Below are 21,245 nucleotides of genomic sequence, written 5' to 3' on the forward strand. Positions count from 1 at the left end.
GGCTTGAGGCCAGTAGCTTTCCTGCCTTTTATTAGTTGCAGCGTAATCTAAAATAGAGGCTGAATAAAATAATTGACCAAGAATATAGCTTCAGATAATATTGTCTATGTGCCCCACTCTGTCTTTCCCTTTCTGTCTCTCCCTAGGGGAAAAGCAGTTATCTTCCTTATGCTAAATCCAGTTCCTATCCACAGCAATCATGTAAATCTTGGCATCAGTCTCACAGCAGAATAAAAAGTCAAATCAGCAGGAAACTTCCACATAAGAGCAACAGGCAGCCCCAGGAGGAAAAAAAAACCCGACAAAAACATCCTCTCAAACTCTTCCATTTATTTTCTCTCAAAAATAAGAGTTCTACTCATTAGAAACACTCAGGTTTTCTTGTAATTTTTAAGATAATATGCTGTCAAAGAAAAACAACTCATTGTTCAGCAAGCTTGCCAGCCTTTCAAAGCCTTGTATTTCAAAGCTTCTATCTGAATAAACAAATCTGTAAAGAGAACAAATTGAGGTTTCTGCTTTTCCTAGTGTTTTGCATAGAGGCTATACAACCTGTCTTCTCTCAAAATGGGTCAGACCTCAAATTATAGATTTAAAGTAACCAAAGATTGTTGGATGTAGCTGGTGGGATGGATTTTATGTATTTTACATACAGATTGATTCTAAAGCCACAAAAAATATTTTTAATTGAAAATTCAATATCTTAGATCAAAACCCCAAGGTATTCTTTATTATTACAGTCCTACATATTCAAAAATACTACTAGTAATTTGATTAGGGATATTTTAAATGTTTAGAGATAGGCAAAGGAAGACTAAGTATAATTGAAATAGCTATCATATAAACATGTTGACAACATAATAAAACTAAAAGTATGGTTTGTAATATAATCTGAATTTGTACATATTGGACTGGTGTACTGGAGTCTGTATCCAGTTATTACATTCCACAGGAGCTTACTTCAGAGTGAATTAGTCCTTTAAGGCATTAGGAGGAACTGTCTTATTCATACTAAATTGACTTGCCTTCCCCAAAATGAGAGAATGATTACTAGGGTTATAAAACAGAGAAAAAGTACTCAGAGATATAAATATTTTGTTTGCTAGAGCAGAGATTCAGAGAATACAGAGTTAGGAATAAAATGTCCTTAGAAGAACCGAAGAAGTGAGCTTGGAATAAGAAAGAAATGTTATTTAGTAAATGGAGTACATGTAACTCAGTGGCTTGAAAGGCTTAATGTTAGTAAGAGCAAAATAATGCAATTCGTAGGGAAAATGTGAAGAAATGTCTGAACTCTTCACAGGATTGTAATCACCTCTTAACTGAAGAAGGAGACCTGGGCATTGCTGTGAAGAGCACGAACCATGTGTAAATTCCCTGATAGAGGTTCCTATATTCATTTCTGCATTAGTACCTGAGTAACAGTTGAAAATTACGGAGAGGCTCAAACAGAGTACGCAAGACTCCCTGGTGCTAGCATAAACTTACAAAGGAAGAAATCAAAATGAGCACTGTATGTAATTCTGTGCCAGAATATTTGACTTTATAGAAAAAGCAGGTACAAACAGAGTGCAGGTATAGTCAGAGATTGGAATAACATTGAAGCCTACTGTCTCTGAAGTCTGGTAAAAACTCTGGAAGCAACTTTTACTTAAAGATACCTTTATTCAAAGTGGAGTAACGCTACTGTGCGGGATTTGAACCCCTGTTGGTGTGGGAATGGCTGACTGCCTGTATTGCCTGTGAACTTTCTGTCATTTATCTGAGGATAGGATAGCAGTGCTTAGGTCCATATGCAAATTCTTTGAGCCAAATACTGCTTTTGTTTATACAGTTACAGTCTTGTGGATAGGCAAATTCTTCCCAAGCTTTTGCAGTGCCATTGTTAGCATCCCGCTGCTTGGTAGCAGAGAACAGTTCATCCAAATCCATGTATGATGGTGCCTTTTTTGCTGGGCAGCGGTCGTTATTTTCAGTCACCAGCTGTATAACTGTCAGTACAGACAAAAGAGCTAGGAAGTCTTCTACTGCAGCATGTTGAAAGCTGCTGTGGTTTTGTTTTGCAAGGCCCTGTTAACTTCTGCTTACAGTATGCAATAAAGTGAGGACAAGATTTATCTCTGATTTCACATTGCTACAAACTTTTAGAAGCATACCCATAAATTTCCAGCTGCTACTCTTATTAGGTATGGAGACCTATGAAGTGATGGTATCATTTCATATCACTCTGTAAACACAGAAAAAAAAGTGCTTTATTTTTTATTGAGTAACTGTCCAGCAAACATCTTTGTTCATTCTATGCAACTCATCCCTTATTTGTGAATTATAACAAAAATGTAACTTTAAGGCTTTTTAAGCAAAGTATTTCCATAAAACCATATGAATAGAAGAAATAGTTATAAATGGAGAAGCCACTGCCTGTCTACAGCAAATAATCCATGAAGACTAATGAATCCAGTTCCGAGTACAGGCTGAATATACAAGAAGATTGCTGCCAGGGAGCACTGAGGGCTGGCTGGGAGCACATGGAAATGGCAACCAGGTTCAACATCATCAGGCAAGTTCATAGTGCTGAGGCAGGTAGACAGTCATGCTGGAAAGTCAATCCACAGGTCATAACCAGACCCACTGAGGGTCAGAGTCCTGTGATCACTGGGCAGGTCCATGGTGATGGGGTCAGGCAGAAAACAGGGCAGGAAGTCAGGTCTAATAGGGCACAGACAAGGACCGAAGCACCCAGGTTGAGCTTAATTAGAGCCCCTGGACTCATGGGCAAAGGTGTATGGGTGAGGGTCCCAGATGAGGCTGGTCAGAGCCCTGACAATTGTTATCCATTGGAAGTCTTGCACTTGGGACAGACTAAAATTATTTCAGGGGCTGTGTCTTACTGAACTTTTGTTCAAATTCGTCATTACAAATGCAGTAGAAACAGCAATGAACACTCATATAGATTTTCTTATATTTTTAATCCTGTTCTCTATATCTGCTCAGAAACAGTAACCAGACAGTATTAGTGCTGCCATTGCCACAGTGATCTATGAGCTATCCCTTAACTGCAACAGCAATTGATGTTTTTAACAAAAATATCAGGCACTCCAGCTGAATTGCTAGGATAATACCTATACTGGAGGTCTTTTGACATAGCATTTCTACCAGATCCAATAGTCAGAAAAATAATGAGAGTAATGTCCTGGAGAATCAGAATTACACTGAATATTGCCACTTTGTTGACCTAAAGATCAATGCTAAGCTTTGTGAAAAACCACAGTGCCCTGTCTACATCAGGACTCCCACTGTTACTAACGCCATGAAATCACTGCCATAGTTAGCTATAGGAGACAAAATATCTTCCAGTATAGCCTGAGGGGACAGGTAAGCAAGTCAGATCAAAAAGTAGCACTAGTGTACCATGTACAAAATAGCTTTCAGTAGTACTGAAACTAGTATATTCAGTGAAATGTATCAGAAAACATGCTTACAAAGTCAGTATCCACAATTAGACTAAATTAAGAACAGAAGCTGTTAGCGTCTATCAGAGGGGAGAACTTTACTTTTTGGTTATTTGAAATTGGCACTAATGTTCATTTTTCCAGGGTCAAATTTTATGTGAGATTGCAAGATCGACTGGCAAAAGTACTGGAAGTTCCTATTTTTTTCTAATGCTTGCTAACTTCATATCTTGTACATGAGCTTATCCCTAAACTTTCATGCTTTTATGTTCTCTTTGTTGTGTCTTTTAATGAAGTTTGTACTCACACAGAAGTTACAAACAGGAGTTTTAAAAAGTCTGAGGTAGAGCACAATAAAGAACTATTTCCAACATCAGAGATGAAGAAATACTGTATTTTAAGTGGGCCCTTTAAAAGAATATAAAACTAAATATATAAATTCTGACATGACTGTGCGTTTTATGTCTACTAACCTTTGTAATTTTATTTTAAGGCAGATGACTCATCATATTGTATCATCTAAAGCAATGATAGACTAGCATCTGCCAAAGGCCGTTTTGGTAGTGCTTGCCACCTAGTGGATTGCTGCTTGTATACACATATGAGAAGGACCATCTGCTAAAAAAAATATTTGAAAATCTGCTTATTAATCACACTATTTAATAATATCCTGCAGACTTTGAGTACCGCTAGATGGGAATTTTTTTGTTGGAATGAAATGCTAGCGAAAATTGAAATAAAAATTGCAAACATTTTCACATCTTTTATCGATTTTCTGACAGCTCTATTTATAGCTATTGCTTGACTTGTTGATAGGCAAAAGATGGAATCTGAGAGCCAACAAGTAGTCAGTATACATGGCCATAGACTCAACTGTAAACTCAAGCCCCAAGCTAACATATGTTGGTTGGTAGTCTATGATGACCATATTAGGCAAACATAAGTAAGCTCCTTGAAATTTATATCAGTTGTTTCTACTTCTTCTATTAGAGTTACCTGTGGCCTTGTCATTTTTTTAGAGTTCTGATATGTGTACAGTAGTAACTGGATTTTCTCAACTTTACCTCCTCTCTTCTGTTAGTCACATCACTTAGAATGGTTGCCATCCATTTTGTTTACCGGGACTTCAGTCTCTTCCTGTATAGTAATTTACCCTTCATTACTGCCCACTAGTCTTATAGAGATCAAAAATGTTGCTCAACGTAACACCATGCAAAAATCTGTACATAAGTCACAACGGCTCCATCAGCTACTTACAAAAAACACTTATCCACACAAATGCAGTCCTCCTGCCAAAATTTTGAGTCCCCTCTTTCAAGTGTGAATACAATTGAGCTTTTATTGAATTTTGTAATAGTCAACGTATTGAAAAAATATGGACTATTTTACCAGAACTTTCCTCAAAAAATCCAGCCTACAGGAGACAGTTAATAGAAGTTATCAGCAACAGGGAATTGTCAGGTTTGAATACAGCAAGCTTTCTGCTATACTGATGATTGCAACAGTATTTTTTACTCTTCCATGATGATAATGATGATGATGTTGGTAAGTTTTAGCCAACAGCTGTATGATATTCAGGAATAATCAGTTTATGCTTTACACTTTTAGAAGAGTTTCCAATCACTTACTAAGCTTAAAAACATACTTTAATTCTTACTTGTTACAGATATGTTCATATAGATGGTTTTGCCATTTATACCATTTTATGATCAATAACCTGTTGATGAGTAACTTGATGTGCAGATGTTAAATCTGGGTCAGAAGATTCCATGGGGTCAAAACCTTTGCTCTGTGTTCAGTTTGGCTATTTATCTGAGGGTATTTGGATCTTACAGCACATTATGTGACTGTCATACATCAGAATTTATGATCTTCCCTTATTTGCTATGGCAATCTCATGACTGAGGATAGTTTTGGGGTTTTTTTCCCCTCTAACAACTGCTATGAGGAATTTCTATTATGATCAGAAGGTGAAATACAGATTCTTTCTTTATACAGTGAATTCCTTCACTTTGTTATATACTGATTATCATTCTAACACTACAGAGTACATAAATTTCATCAGGAAGATCATCAGGAATGCTTGGAACTAAGAAATATTTAAGAAATTTTACACAACTATCCTTCCATTTTCAAAAAAGTAATCATAATTTGATCTTTTGCCAAATTTAGAAAGTTGTAATTTAGTACCATAATATAAATCTGTACTCAGTGCTATCATAAGCTTGAAAAATCACTTTTATTAACATACAAAAAAGAATAAGGAAAATAGACATTGTAGGTAAACATTTGCTTTCATCTACAAATAAGTACCGCGAGTAACAAAACAATAAAATAATTATTTAAGTACTTGTGAACAGTTAGAAACAGAGGAAGGAATTTTCTGAAATAGAAGCAAAGGAATAGAAAATATTTGGCAATATCTTTTAGTCTCTCAATAAAATATCCATGTAAACAAGTAATCCATATTTACAATATCATATGCAATCTTCTTGGTTACATGTAGTAAGAAGTGTACATGTAATTACTGTACATTCAATTCTAAAGTCTAATTTGCACCATCATTTCTCAGTTTCGTTCATGTTGGAGAAAACACTGTTCTGCTTCTCTGTGCAGTACTGCATGACAGCATGTAAATACATTAAAAAATATATTTTTTTAGGCATCTTAAAAAATTAGCACTTTTAATGTTGGGTTTTGTAACTGCCTATGTTTTTACAGGAATCCAAACTTGGAGTGTAAGCTCTACAATCATGTCCCTGTAAAAACAACAATGTAGGAGATTTCCAAACATGCAGAAAAATCCTGATAAAAAAGCTAGAGTTCCACCTTCCATTTATATCTTTGAAAATACACCTTTTTATTTCCTGTGTTGCTACTATTACCCATAAATACAGGTAAGAAAAGTTGCATGAAAGAAAAGTTAATGGAAGGCCACTTTGAGAAGCAGCTTTGGGAATATGTTTTTTTTCAGAGAAAATTATTCTCCAAAGTCCTATGTATTTTTATTTAGCACTTGAACTAACCTCATATGTTGCAAGGATACTTAAAGACCTTTTAAATCAGTTTAGAACAGAAGCCAAAATCTATAGCACATTGATTGTGTTTTAAATTGCACACACCAAGGCTGAGCAAGGTTTAGGAGCTCACAGCTACCGCATCTCATGGGGACCTTCCAAAGACCAAAGCAGCCAGAAGCCCACAATTCATACACATGAGAGATCACTGATTATGATAATTTCCCAGAATGGAATCTTCCAGCTCCCACTGACTTTCTACTATCATGTTTAACCTCAAAGTTGAGAAACAAAAATACAGTCTGGCAAACTAGCCTCAAAAGGTTGCTAATCCTTGATTTTCAGTTAGATTTATATCATCAGAATAAAGAAGTAAAGAAATGCCACCATTCTTTTTCAAGTATCATTACCCTTGAACAGTACATGGAATAAAATGGAAAACAGAAGGCATACTGGTTACTATACCTTAACTTTAACAGCATATAGAACCATTCACCTAAAAGCTCTTGATTTCAATACATCCAAGTCAGTGTTGTAACAAAAGAAATCACAGATTTTGTGGTTTTTTCCCAATATACCGTACAGTTAGAGTTTCTTCCAGAACAATCCTTAGGCAAGTGACTACCTTCCACACAAACACACACTTTTATTAGATGACTCAGTACTACATAAGGATTGAATGAGTTCATTTTCGCAGGTGGATGAGACACAGTAACAGGCCAATATCTACCAACTTAAAATGGTGTTGTCTGTGTAAGTGCAGTATAGATTGCTAGCATAGTAAATTACTGTAACAGTTGAGTTCATTTATTCACTTCACCTGTTACACTTCAAAAGTGTTAATAGAGCATGTCTCACAAAGACTAAACGTGCGTTCACCTGCTGTAAGATGCTGACTGATTTCACCAAAAAAGCAGGCTTGTTAAGCAGAACATGAGATCAGAAGAAGACAGCACAGTTTAGTGTTCTCCACAAGCTACTGCAAATCCCTCTTCCTACTTAATGTTCAATATATAAATTTGTAATAGGATGCATAACATAATCATGTCGTGTCAGCTGAGCACTAATGTCATGTAAAACATGCTCTTGTTTTTCTCTCAGAAAGCTGCTATCAGTACTATCTGGATTTTATGCTGAAGCTGTGCAGAACAATTTTGGGGAAGATGGATAATTGTGTGGAATTTGAAAACCAGGGAAGAAGCTGTCTGATCCATTGCACATAGTGGGACTGGAGGAGTGCTCGCACAATAGTTTAGTATTCCTTCTGTCATACCTGAATTCTACACTAAGGCCTTTAAAAGCAGGTATTTTCTCAAATGAAATAGTACACCAATGCTAGGTGGGTCCCAGTCATCCACAAACATACATTAAGTGAAAATACAGAACACTGGGATGTTGTCCTTGAGTACCAAATAGTACAGCAGAAAAGTTTTTCAAATAATATACTATGCCAGCTTTCTATACTGCATTCACCAGATAATTAAATGTTATTACAAATCAAATAACAGGAACTGAGGTGCTTTTTGTCAGAGAAGATACAAAATAACTCATGACCAGAATTATTTGTACCAATGCAACACTGAACTACAAAATTTGCATATTTGCTAAAGTTTAATGTGTTTAAACATTTTAAAAAGCTGAAGTAGATAAAAATGTATGTAGTCTTTACAAGAATAGGAAATTATATGCTCTCTGAAACCATCTATACTGCAGCATGAACAGTGGTAAATTTGGACTTGTAGTGGGCTCTGCAGCTTTTACAAGAAATTATAATAGAAAGGCTCATCATTTTGGACATGTGCAATCAAAATAATCTATAATTATTATTCTACAATAGTAAAAAATACAAGTATTGTTTATATGTGTGAAAATAATGAATGAGCATAATACATTAATATGCCAATTACTAGAAAGAGCTATAAAAGTAAAGTGCCAGTAGAGACTTAAACTGCATTATTTAACACTTCGATTTCAAATTAAGAATTCATGGAGTTTATATAGTTTGCTTATAGACTAAAGTATGTCTTCATGCCCGTGATGATAATGATATTGACACCAGTGTGGAGATATCAAAATTGGCTTTCAGTTAACAGGTAGCATTTTAATCAAATCAGCAAAGCTCAGCTGTTTCTTGGAGGAAGCATTTCCCTCTTCAAGCTCCTTTCTTCTGTGAGGCAGCTAGCAGTCTTCTCTGGTTTCTAACTTCCTAATTTCTAGTGTAGTGCCATAAATCAACAGAACTCTGCAATCAAATAAAGCTAGTAAAATGCTGCCTTCTGGGATAAAAGGAAGACTTGATTTAAGTGATAGATATTTTTCTAAGTGTATATCTATAGCTTTCTAAATAAGACAAATTCTGCATTTGGCTTTCTTAAAATTTCCTTAGATTTCAGTAATGATTGCACATAATCCAAAGCCAAATGTTGTCTGTATACAATATATTTGGTAGAGTTGTTTAAAAAGTCAACAGATTTGTTCTGATTAAAAAAACCAACATAGAATTTTTAAATTTAAACATAACATTTAATGAAGATTTCAGGCAAACTTTCATTTCTTCTTTTGAATTCAAAATTTTAGACTAAACATTTTTATGGTGCAACTCTGCAAAGTGCTGAATGACCTCAAATCCCATAGATCTTAGCAGCTGGTGAGGGGGTTAATCAGCCTGAGAAATCAGGGCTTTAAAAAAGTGAACATTACCAGAAAAATTATGTGTGACCATCTAAATTCTGCTGTCTGGTATACTTCATGACTCTGATTCATAACCTGCAAAATCACTCAGAGCAAAATTTAGCCTCAATCTTGCTAACTTTTCATGACTGTAAGAGATAATAAGCATTAAATTAAGAAGTAATATGGAAAACATTTTCCAATTACGTGATTTTCCCATTATGTGATGTCATTCATGCTCTCATTTTTTAAAGGAGGACTGAGTATGAACCAATATAATATGTTTGGGGTTTACTGGAATTTAAATTCCTATGCAGAAAACTTAAGTATCTTTGAGCAAGCCATGCTGAAAATAAAACCCCAACCTATTTATATACCAATATAGCTACATTGGAAGGAATCAGGGGGAGTTGGCAATACAATAGTACTGTTATTCTGTGTATTTTCCTTACATAGTTGATCGTTGGCCTGCTTCATCAAGTTTGAGGTTTTGTTTTCTGGCTGCTTCACTACTGATCCTCAGATCAGATTTATCTGCATTACTACCATCTGTCATTGTGGATTCTGCTTCTGTGCCTTCAGGAGTCCCTCCAATGGGCTGCAGAACTTTAGCATTCTCTTCTGGGGGACGCTTCCAATGAGACCTGCTTGCCATCCACAAAATAAGTGCACCAAATATGACAAGCAAAAGACCAAGACAGTTGACAAAGGTTGCCTCTGGTGGGGATGCACTATATGCAGGATTTTTCCTTTGGAAGGGAAAAAAAAAAGGTCAGTTGTCTTAAAGACAATCCTGGTCTAAAAACAGCAGTCTCCTGCTAGGTAGGAGGTTTTTTAAAAACAAAGCAAAGCAAACCAAACCAAAACAGTGTCCCAATGCTAGATGGTTATTATTCTGTGCAAATGGAAGTACAGTTTGCAATGAATAACCTTAATAAACAAGTGAAAAAAATACTTACAATGAAAATATAAGCTTTTCTGTGATTCCCATGAGAGCTGTCCCAATCACTGTTGCAAAGACGGTAAGGCCCGAATAAACATGTATTGGCATGAGAGCTGCTCGGAGAGGAACTGGAGCAAAAGGGAGCAGAAAGACAGCGAAACCCAAGAAAAGCTAAACACAAAACAGATTCATAGATAAGGCTATATGGGAAACAAGCTGCACTTCTCAAGCAGAATAAAAATAATCATAAACATTCCATTTTGAGATGTCTTCAGGTACAAATTTGAAAAGATTTGGCATTTTTATTTCTGAATGTGTTCCCTTCAAAACCAAAGCAGTAATTCTGGATTAGCACATAGGAAGCAGACATGAAATATTTTATAAATAATCCCACCTAATATCAGTGTCCAGACTTATTGGTAATGCTAAAACTGCAACCCAACTAAGTACTGGAAACATACATTTTCAGTGTCATTAATTCAGTAATATCTTAAAGGTGTGAGCAGCTACATTTTTACAGTCTCTTCAAGTCCTGTTCTCTGCTTCTGTTACAGATTTACACCTAAATGAAGATCAGAAGGCAGTCTAACCTTCTGACTTGAGTGGACTAAATAATTTTACCTTGTGAACGTTTCGGTTTAATTTAAGTACATGTCTTTAGAAGGGCAATGATCCCTCTATATATCAATCAGCTGGCATTTACAGAGTGAAGATGTGGGTGGGTGACATGAAGTTATTCAGGGGACAGGAGTCCTCCCATTAGCGCTACATTTGCGATGGAACATAACCCATCATGTCACGTGGTTGCACTCACAGGCTTGCCCAGTCATACTGAGGTTGCATCCCTTCTTTAGTTTGTTCTACCTTTACTTACCCCTTCTGCAAAATTAGAAATAGTGCATGAATTTGAATTTCATCTTGCTTTAACCTCCAGTCTTAGTCCTTGTTTTGTCTTTCCATGCTGGATTAAAAAGCCTGGTATTTTCTCCCTGGGAAGCCTTTTTAATACACTGTAATCAAGTAATCTCTTAATCTTCTTTAGATCTGCTAAACAGTTGGAGTTTTTAAGTCTTTCACTGGAAGATAGTTTTTCCAGCTCTCAAATTACTTTTCCAGATTTTCTTTGCTTTTTTTTTTCTTTTTTTTTACATTTAAAATAATGTATTCTGTAGTATTTCATATTAGTTTTGCTAATGCCATATATGGAGGTTAAGATAATCTCTTCTTAGAGAATTTACTTTTCCTGTTGTCACAGCATCATGAGAACTCATTTTGAGCTTCATGTCATCTTTGAGCACTTCTTTCCGGAGACACTGCTTTCCAAGAGATGGTCTCCATTTTACATTTCTGCCCTATTCTTAAATTTATGTCCTTGTGCTATACTGTATTAACATATGTTTGGCTTAAATACAATATATTTACACTATTGTTCCTGTAGGTATAGTATTATGTGAGCATCCCCCCTCAATAATTTTTCAATTCTGTGATTGACCTGCCATTTCTGGCAAATGCCAAATGACTCCTCTGTTAACAGAGATACTACTTTATGACTATTTTTTAACAATAGTGCTCAATCACTTAACAAACATCAGTCTCTGACTGGAGACTCACATCCCAGTTTGGAGGAAGTAACACTTCAGTTCTATTGATGAGACAGGCAAGGCATTAAGTGCCATTGATCATGTTTATAGTAGCAAAACGAAAAGTAGAATTAAGATCTTATTCACAATTCTTTATCTTAACCATTTGAAAAAATGCTGATACTCAGCGTAGCGGTAGCACAGATTTCCCTGAAATAACTGCATTATTAGGACAAGGAAAATCTTAACATTGTTCCTTCTTATTCATTAGCTGTTGTTCAACTATAAAGAATATACTCAATAATGCTGCAATATTCTTTCTTTTTTTCTAAGTGTTAAAAACACTATTTCAACACTATTTCCTGTACCTCCTAGCCTGAGCAGTGAAGGATAAAAGTTCAGAAGCTAAATCCCTCAGCTGGGGATTTTCTGTGCTTGATCACCAGATAATACTTATTTTTTTCTTTTTAGTGTTTTGGCAAAAAAATTAAGAATCACAATTTGAAGGAACAAAATTGATTTCTATAGTGTAATACAGTATAGGCAATTCAGAATGTGTGTGCAGAAACATCACATCCAGTAGTTAAGAATGTATTAGTGAGGGCCTATTGCGCCTGAATTGCTCAACACATTCTTCAAATTTTACAACTTGTTTGTAAATACAGTTAGATTCTGACCTGGAGAGAATAAAATATAACAGCAGTCAGCCCAATCCAGCTGTGCAGACTGTACATGTTAGGAATGTTCCTGGCATTGTGGTATTCAAACACAGCTACCATAGAAACAATTGCAAGAATCATAGCTATGGTATTTAATCCAGCATGTATGAACTTCATTAGGAGTTTGCTGCACTTCCAGGTCCAGGGCAACCTGTACACAATAATAGCTGAAGAAAGAACAGAAACAAGATTTTATGCCTTATAGGATAACTTCTCTCAGATTTTAATAATCATGCATCATTCACATAGTTCCATTGTAAATTACAGGAAAATCCAACCTTTAATCCTCTGAAAAAGTCTATTAAAAGCCTTTTTCTCCTACACATAGCATAGCATATTCCAAATATACAACTGAGGCTTAAATACTGCTTTTAGGGAGATTTCTTCCTAATTAAAAAAAAACTTAAGTGTGTTTCAAAAAAAGAACAGTAAACAACTTGGTGTCATCTTTTCCTCATTCCTTAAATTCATCTAACAGGGATTCTGCATAGGATTTTGATTTTTCTGATACTAGTCAGATTGGAGCCATAGGGCCCAATTCTTATATCCAGAAGACCACCTATTGAGAAAGTGTGTAAGATATTTTTTAATATTTATTCTCTTTGCCAACTTTGGATAATGCTATTCTCTAATTGCTTAGATATTTATATGATTATGATCTATTGCATTGATATTAACAGGATTATTTTAAATGGGAAAGTGCTACTCAGCATAAGGGAATCATAATCTGACTCTTAAGAGACAAAAGGATTTGGCAACTACAACTCTTCCATCACTGTTAGATGAATGTAAGGGGGGGTTTGCCTGTATTTGCATTAATAACTTTGCCTGTATTTGCATTAATAACTCTAGCAGACAGTGTTTTGTCCAGTCTGAACAAAACAATTTCCAGTGATCTAACTCCAGATATTCCATAAGAATAACTTAGCCTAGAGCTGCTTCTTGGCTCTTTCCTCGAGGTCCCCACCACTCCTTCCCTGCCACAACTGTTCTCTGCCTGTCGTATGACCCAGGTGCTTTCCACAGGTGACATACACAGACCAGATTACTACCCCCTACTACCTGCAGCCCCAGGTAGTAATTCTGGATGTATGACAGCACATATATATATTCAGATAACAGGGAACAAGTATTTATGAGGACACCTGATCACTTGACCAATAAAGGCTAATGCCCACATCCATAATGTCTTGCCTGAGCAAAAAGACTGAGCTCCATTCATCTGATTCATCACATCCTCATTTAAAGTTTCTGCTTAGGAAATTACATTCAAATCTTTATATATAATTAGCTATACTAAACCAAAAGAATAAGAATATATGCAGGTGTTTAAAAAAGTTCCTGTTCCAAACATTAAGAAATAAATGTGCACCAGAAAAAAAAAAAAGTATTACCTGATAAATACAAAGATTAAGAATTTACTTAAGTGATTCTCATGTACCTTACACATTACTTGTCCATAACCCTAGCTTTTTATGCAAAAAGCATAGGTTATGGAAAATAAATAGGATATTCATTCTGTATGTTGTGATGAATAATAATAAATGATAAATTAATTTCAAAGTTCTGTTTACACTTTTTTTAAAACTTGGATGCATGCCAGGAAATACAGTATTGCATTAAATAATTCACAAAGAAAACACTGTTTGCAAGTGAAGTTTCCAGACTACTATCAGGTTTTAAATCAATGCTTTTACATATTGTGTGAAAATATAATACTGGAATGAAAGTGTCCCTTAGAATATTTAAATATATACAGCACTTAGGTAGTTCTCAGCTTTCTACATTTAAAAAGTAACAATAGTAAACCCTACAAAATCAGGAAGATAAAAGCCTTGTTTTTAAGACAGTTTGACAGTAATCAATCTATATGATGCAGGCAGTTATTTCAATATTAACAAGATATAAGACTATCATATAACTTTTGGGGAACTGTTGGAGATGATCATAAGGTTAGTGTGCTAAATCATACTATTATTAATTAACTTAGTACTAATGATTATGATTTCTAATCTTGTAAAGCAGGTATGCTAGAAGGCCCCAAACAAGCCTCAACATCCCATGACGATATTCCCAGTAAATCCTCCTTGCTCCATCTTACCATGTGGCACATAGTATTGTTAATAATTTATACCAAGTGCAGTGAAGTAAAGTACTGGACTCTATATGTCTTGAAGTAAACTTGATGTGCATCGGTCCTGGTCTCAGTTTTCAGTCTTTGATCTCAGAGGGTCAAGTCCTGACTAAAATTTTTGTATACCATTTTTCTTTGGTGCATAAGATGCTGTCATCTAGTTGATTTAACTTCAAAAATCACTATCAAACTCCCTAGTCACTTGTCCACACAGTCTCAGATCTTTATCTGGGACATGAATTTTCTGGGCTGTTTCCCATAAACAGTATGATAGAAAAGCAAGGAATACAGACTAATGGCTTGGACACTTGTTAACAATACTGCGCATTAGCATGTTACAAGCCACCGCCCAGGACATATGCATGATAGTACAACTTTGTTTAATCCTCTTTCCGTGAGGGCTATGCGTGAAGTTATACATTGCAACTTGAGCAGATCTGACTGTTTATCACTGTGAAAAGACACAGTCCCATTTCCCTATCACCACTTTTGTTCCACTTCTGTGTGCTTCCCCACCTTTGTCATAGCTGGTGCTTTTCTGCCCAGCAGAAGGAAGCAAGACAATCTGGGGAACAAAGGGAAGAGGAGGAGGAAGATTCTGCTTTCAGTGGTGCAAGCTCTTAAAAACTGACTCAGACCTGACATGTAATTTCATCTCAAAATTAAAATAGCCTGGGTTAAAAGCACATGTGGAGTTACAGCATTTTTTGCAGTGACATGCTAAAGCAGTCCTGTGAAGAACTTTCTCTAGGTACAGCATCTCTACTACTGTTAAAAGACTGGAGAGTCTAGGTATCTTTAGACACAGCTGCTTCTCTCAGATCTCACTCCTGTTTTGAGCTCCAATTTTAAAGCATGTCACATAGGGCAGAGTGATCTTGCAATATCTTGTATGTGGCATGGAACACCTGTTCTTTGCCAAACATACAAAGCAAAACTGTAGAATTAGCTCTCTAGTATTTCTGACTGGCACATGCTTCATGTGCTGTAGGGAGGTGTCAAGGATTGCTTCCACCTTAGAAAGCACACAGTGTGGTTCTGTGAGTGCGCTGGGGGTGCACTGCACAGCACCTGACAGCTGCCAGAAAGGAATGTTCCTCTTCACTCCTTTTATTTCCGATCCTGCTACTTCTTGGCTGATCCTGTTGCTTACCTTCGGCAAGTTGTGAATGCCCACTAGATTCTTTGGGAACCACTTTAACACCAGAATGGACAAGTGCCCATTTATGATTTCAAAGGGACTCAAACTAAGTTCAAGAGAGCTGCCTCTTCACAAGTTGCCTGTGATGAGACCCTCACAGCTTAGCAGTCATTTGCCCTTCTGATTCTTGAGAATTCTGCAGCCCATTGAATGTTAGAAACTCCAGCAATTAGCTATTTTTCCTTTGAACAGATGTTTTGTTATGTTTGAAGCAGAGGTAATCATGTTTGTCAGATAACTCAGAGCAAGCATTATCTTCAGATGTGATTTCAAAATGAAAGACTATGCTTACTTTAAAATAGATTTGCACTCCTTCTCCTTGCTCTTGCACATTGTCCACCATCTCCCTTCTCCCATCTATGGCACTTCTGAGACCCTTTGTGCAGGCAACTCAACTTTCTATTCCAACAAAAACTGTATTTGGGAGCGTGGGGTGGGGGATTAGTTTTCTGCTAGTTGAGTTAATTCAGTTTATGGGTCTGACAAGGGCCAGAGCTGGCACAAACCAACCAGGAGGAAGATGAAGTCTGAGTCAAGGAGAAAGCTGAAAGGGAGAAGTGGAAGAAAAAAGTAGGAATATTTCAGCCACAGTGAGCTGTTAGGTTCTCACCCACCTAGGTAATTTCATCCATACAGATGAAATTTAACTGACTCTGTAACACCACATGGTAATGTGGCAGACCAGGATTTTTCCTTCTCTTTTCTCTGTAAGAACTCTTAAGTAACATTCCTGTTGTATTCCTTTATTAATATACTGCTGGCATGAGGCTACGTCCTCATGTTTTAAGCCTGTTTAAAATACAAGTTACATGATACTTACAAAGCATATAGGATGAGGAGTATTAATTGTGCAAGCATCTTCCAAGATTTATAGTGTCAACCTACAACTTTATGGTATAGAGTTTCCATGTGACTCATAAGCAGTAGAAGACTGATCTGAGGATGAGTCTACCCAAGACTACCCCACCCTCCTTGTTCTGACTCACTTTTTATTCTATCTTCCACAACCCTAAAAACCACCATGCTGCTCCTCAGTCTGCAACAGAGATTGTCACATCTCTGTAGAAAAAAAATGATTTTATTAGTTGAGTAATGGGAAATCCTCAAAAATAATTTATTCCACATTATGTCTTGATGGGTTTCTTAATTAGTCCTTTGGGAGAGAACCAAACATTATCATTTGCAGGCCAAACATGAACAAGCATGCAAATACTCCTTTGCAGCATGCCCTGTGTCTACAATTGTTGTTCAACATTTCCACATGTAAAATAAGACAGAATTCCTTATTTACTTATTTAACCCATTCTATCACACTACTATTCCTTTAAGCCTTTCTTAAAACGCACTTTTCCTCCTGGTTTTTTTCTATCTTACTCTTTTCAAAAATGTTGCTGTACTAATATGCACACAGACATTTATTGCCTGTGTTTTTCCCACTTTAAGTCTGGAAAATCATCTGGACAATTGCTGTGCACTGACAGTGTTTTGTCAGGTATCATTTACCTATAGGTGCTGATCCACAAATATTAAGTATTAATATTAACATGCCTACAGCTTTTTCATTTGATTGACAAGATATATACAACACTTTTATCAGGGCACATCGACTTCCCAATATGCACATTATTACAGTCATCCCTTCTACCTCCTACAGACCAACAATACAACATTTCTATCCTTTGTATAGACTTTAATGAACTCAAGAAACAGTTGATTTGGTTATTATTTCAAATCCTCCACACAACTTTAATCAAGATATTTATTAGCTATTCCTTTCTACTTTTAATTACTTAAAGAATTCTTTTTTCTTGTATGTGTGCAAAGAGGTATCCTATTCCCCAGTCTCATCGAAATTACTTTGAATTCAGTGGCAGACTTCTGTCAGCCAAATTTGAATCAGATTCATAGTGGTATCTTATCTGTTGATATTTCATCTGATTTACTACAATACTGCTTCTGTCTCCACCTTTGCTCTTCTTGTTATATAATAGGATTTCCTCCCTAAATAATGCTCTATTATCAGTGAATTCCTTGTATATGTTCCGTTTTAATTTTTTTAGCTATGGTAAACTTCCATTTACTTTACATATATCCTTACCTACAAAAGGCTTGAGGCAAGCAACATCCTTACTCTGTGACACAGGGCAAAACTGAGTTTCAGAGGAGAAAAAAAGAAAATGCGTAGGAAAAAGCTGCAGAAAACCTCCCCCTATATTCTTCAAAAAGTCTATGCTTATATAAAAAACAGTAGTTTGATCACAGTAAGTAGTATAAATCTTAGTGAAGTCACCAGGTGTTTCTCATTGCTTATTTATAGCCTGAAACTACACTTCCTATTGAGCAATATTATGTAAAACAACTTCCAAATATTTTTTATTGCTCAATAGTAATTTGTAACTTGAAGCCACAAGGCTCCCACTCCCATTGAAAAAATGAAATTTGCAGTGTATGTTCAAATCACAACATTCCCTTCATAGCCAGAACTAGACAGCCACCCACTCCTCCTGTATCTTCCAACCTCTGACTGGCTGGGCTCCTGCCGAAGAGTGAGCGAGCGAGCAAGCAAGTGAGCACACATGTGATGCAAACAACATGTTCCACTGGAATGAATGTCCAGATGTGCTGGACAAGTTTTCTGGCTGGATGAATGCAATATATCATTCAGCAGTGAAGCGAATGTAAATAAGGTTATTAAAAATGAAATTCTAAGTTTGTCTAGACAAAATTCGAGTTTATTTTCTATTACAAAGAAAAAATACTCCTGCTCACATTTATACTGTAAGTCTTCAGAGGTTCTTCATTACTTAAGAACAGTAAAATGTTCCCCATCCTCTCCCCACAAAAGTCAGTGGTGAAACTGTGGGATAATTTCCACTGTTCTCTGCGTATTTATTTGCTGTTCTTGGAGATGTTACTAATGTTTCACTTAGTTCTCTTCACGTTGAAACTAGCAAGAATTTTGTCACTGACTTTATAAAAAATTGCTGTTAGAAGCTGTTATCTGTGTCAGATTTCCCCATTAGTTTTAATGCCATTAGCATAAATTGACACTCCCAAATTTCAGGACTTTTAAGGTACAGTCCAGTGCCCTTATTTTTGCAATATTTAGCCCTAGTTTAAATATATTCACAGGCTAGATAAGCACCTCTGTGGTGCTCTCTCATTATCCGCTTTTTAAACTTTACTGAGAGCATTGTATTTTTCTTTCCTAAATCGATACCATTTATCAACTAAAGTGTGTCTAATTTAGTTGTTTTCTTGGAATTAGCCAATTACACTAACAGCAAAAACACAGTTCAAACTCCAGTATTCCCGCTGGCCTCAGGGAACAACCCTTGCACTTAAGACCTAACATACTAATTGTGTGGGATGGAAAAAAGATACTGTTCATGTTGTAAGTGTAATGGGAAACATTTAAAAGTCGGTCCGAGGCTGAACTCGTTGCAATCAAAAGTTCATACACTCTATAAAAAACCAAAAACCACCACTGCATCATAATCATTGTATGCTATTTAGGCAGCAGGATTAAGAATGAATTCAAAAGATATATTTTACAAAATAATTTACACTAAGTCTGGGCTGACGAACTGGATTTTAACGATGCTTATGGTGCTACATTTTCTCTGGCACAAACGCTGTTCCTGGATCTAGCTTCAGTGGTACTGAACTTTTCTTTCTCCTCTTGGGACGTGGGAGAGAGCCAGAAGAGAGGGAGCCAAAAGACAGGAACTTTCCTGGGGCAGCAGCATTTCTGGCACTGGGATTCTCAACTTGCATAAATGCAGGCTGACTGGGAAAGCACACCTCGCAAGCGTTACTCAAAGTGCGAGGCGATCGCAGGCCAGGGTAAACAAGTGCTTGCAGAAAAAAACATACATAGCAGTTTCGGCTTATTACAAGGGACCCTTTGTCCCTTCTCGGGGAGCGCTGGCTTTCCTAACCCGCTCCGGCTGCGGACCGCTGCCACCCGCGGGCCGCCCCGCTCCCCGCGGCCCCGGCCCCACGCAGTCCCGGCTCCCCCGCGGCTCCACGCCGCTCCGCCCCGCCCCGGCTCCCTCCGTGCCAGCCCGGGGCCCGGGCCCCTGACGCACCGATGCCCTGGATGAAGACGAAGCCCGTGATGACGAGGACGGGGTGCCAGTTGAACTCCCGCGGGCCGCCGTCCCAGCTCAGCCCTTCGCGGTAGTGGAAGACCCAGACGAGGGAGAAGATGACCGACACGAAGCCGACCAGCAGCGCCGAGACCAGCAGCGCCAAGAATCGCCCGTAGTCCTCCATCTTCCGCGCCCCGTGCACGGCAGCGAGCGCCGCGAAGGAGGGGCCGGTCGGGCGGGGCGGGGCGGGCCCCGGGCCGGCGGAGCGGCGGGCTGTGCCGCCGCCCGCTGCCCGCCGCCCGCCCGGCGGGGACGCCGCGCCGCGGGAGCGGGAGCGGGAGCGGGAGCGGGAGCGGGAGCGGGAGCGGGAGCGGGAGCGGGAGCGGGAGCGGGAGCAGGGCGGCACTGCGCGCCCCTCCGCCCTGCCCGGCGCCTGGCCCGCGCCCCGCGGGGGTCGCAGACCCTGTTTTTTTCACGAGGAGGGTGGTGCTTTTTTTTTTTTTTAAAGCAGTTTTCACAAGCTTGCCGAGAGTTTCTTTCCCTCGCGTTCAGAACTGCGCCTCAGAAAAGACGTTTCTGTGTCAGCCTGTCCCCTGCCAGGGCGCCGGGCCCCCAGCTCTCCCCGCTGCCCCCCCGGCACTGGAGTAAGGGAGTTGGTGTTTGCGGGTTTTGTGGTGGAGGTTGGTGGGTGTGGTGAGTGAGGACACCGGTGGGCGACAGGAATTTACAGACCTGCCATAAAGATAAGCCAGCGCAGCCATAAGCACTAACAGATAAACCAGGAACGCTGCTGTGGTGAAGAGGCAGACAGGACGTTCAGCAAATGTAGGGTAGGAGCACACTTAAAGACGCTGGCAGGCTGTACTTGGAGCACGCTTTCTGTCGTGATCATCCCCTTTACTTCCCATTGGATTCACTGACTGCTGTAAATGTAAACCAGATACTAACCAGTTTCATATATGGACTCTGGCCTGAGTATGCAGGAGTATTTGGGCATTGTTCTGTTGAATAGCATCAAATGTATCAAATGTCCACTAGCTAAGAAAGGGACCGCACAAACCTTAAGACAATTCCGACAGGTATGGAAAGGCCCATTGCAGGGAGTTTAGAGAGGAAAACAGGAGAAAGCAAAACAGAATTGCAAAGAGACAACAGGCAGTGCTAGCCCAAAATATAACTTGATAGATCAGACCAGTTTTGTCAAATCATGTATTCAACTGCTTTTTCCTTTGCTGTAGAACATTCAGCTGGCTCTGAAGCCTTTGAAATGTAGTAGTAGGCTATGCCCAAACACATACTCAACACTACTTTTCTGGTATTTGATTAGTTTACTTTTGAAATATATATATAGTGTCACAATACATATGAATTAGAAATTCATTAACTGGTGGAGAGAAAAAAATACTATTCACTCTGGCTAGTCTTTGAGCTGTCTGAT

General features: G+C 38.0%; 1 protein-coding gene across 1 annotated transcript; it reads right to left on the minus strand.

Annotated features, from left to right (window-relative positions):
* Positions 1 to 5,671: 5,671 nt before the first annotated feature.
* On the minus strand, positions 5,672 to 20,051 carry LOC128144006 (plasma membrane ascorbate-dependent reductase CYBRD1). Its single transcript, XM_052792226.1, has 4 exons — positions 19,805 to 20,051; positions 12,337 to 12,545; positions 10,096 to 10,250; positions 5,672 to 9,885 (listed from the first exon to the last, which is right to left on the minus strand). Exons 1-4 carry the CDS (start codon positions 19,989 to 19,991, stop codon positions 9,585 to 9,587), a joined length of 852 nt encoding a protein of 283 aa, XP_052648186.1. The 5' UTR covers positions 19,992 to 20,051; the 3' UTR covers positions 5,672 to 9,584.
* Between the last annotated feature and the right edge of the window lie 1,194 nt (positions 20,052 to 21,245).

Source organism: Harpia harpyja, chromosome 7, assembly GCF_026419915.1.
Source record: "Harpia harpyja isolate bHarHar1 chromosome 7, bHarHar1 primary haplotype, whole genome shotgun sequence".
Lineage (NCBI taxonomy): Eukaryota > Metazoa > Chordata > Aves > Accipitriformes > Accipitridae > Harpia > Harpia harpyja.

Bases quoted from the DNA above. Each gene is read 5' to 3' on its own strand.
- LOC128144006 (XM_052792226.1), bottom strand. From the start codon at position 19,991: ATGGAGGACTACGGGCGATTCTTGGCGCTGCTGGTCTCGGCGCTGCTG. The intron at 10,251-12,336 runs GTCAGAATCTAA...TTTTGTGTTTAG, and splicing joins TTATATTTTATTCTCTCCAG to CTTTTCTTGGGTTTCGCTGT. The intron at 9,886-10,095 runs GTAAGTATTTTT...TCCCTTCCAAAG, and splicing joins GAAAAGCTTATATTTTCATT to GAAAAATCCTGCATATAGTG.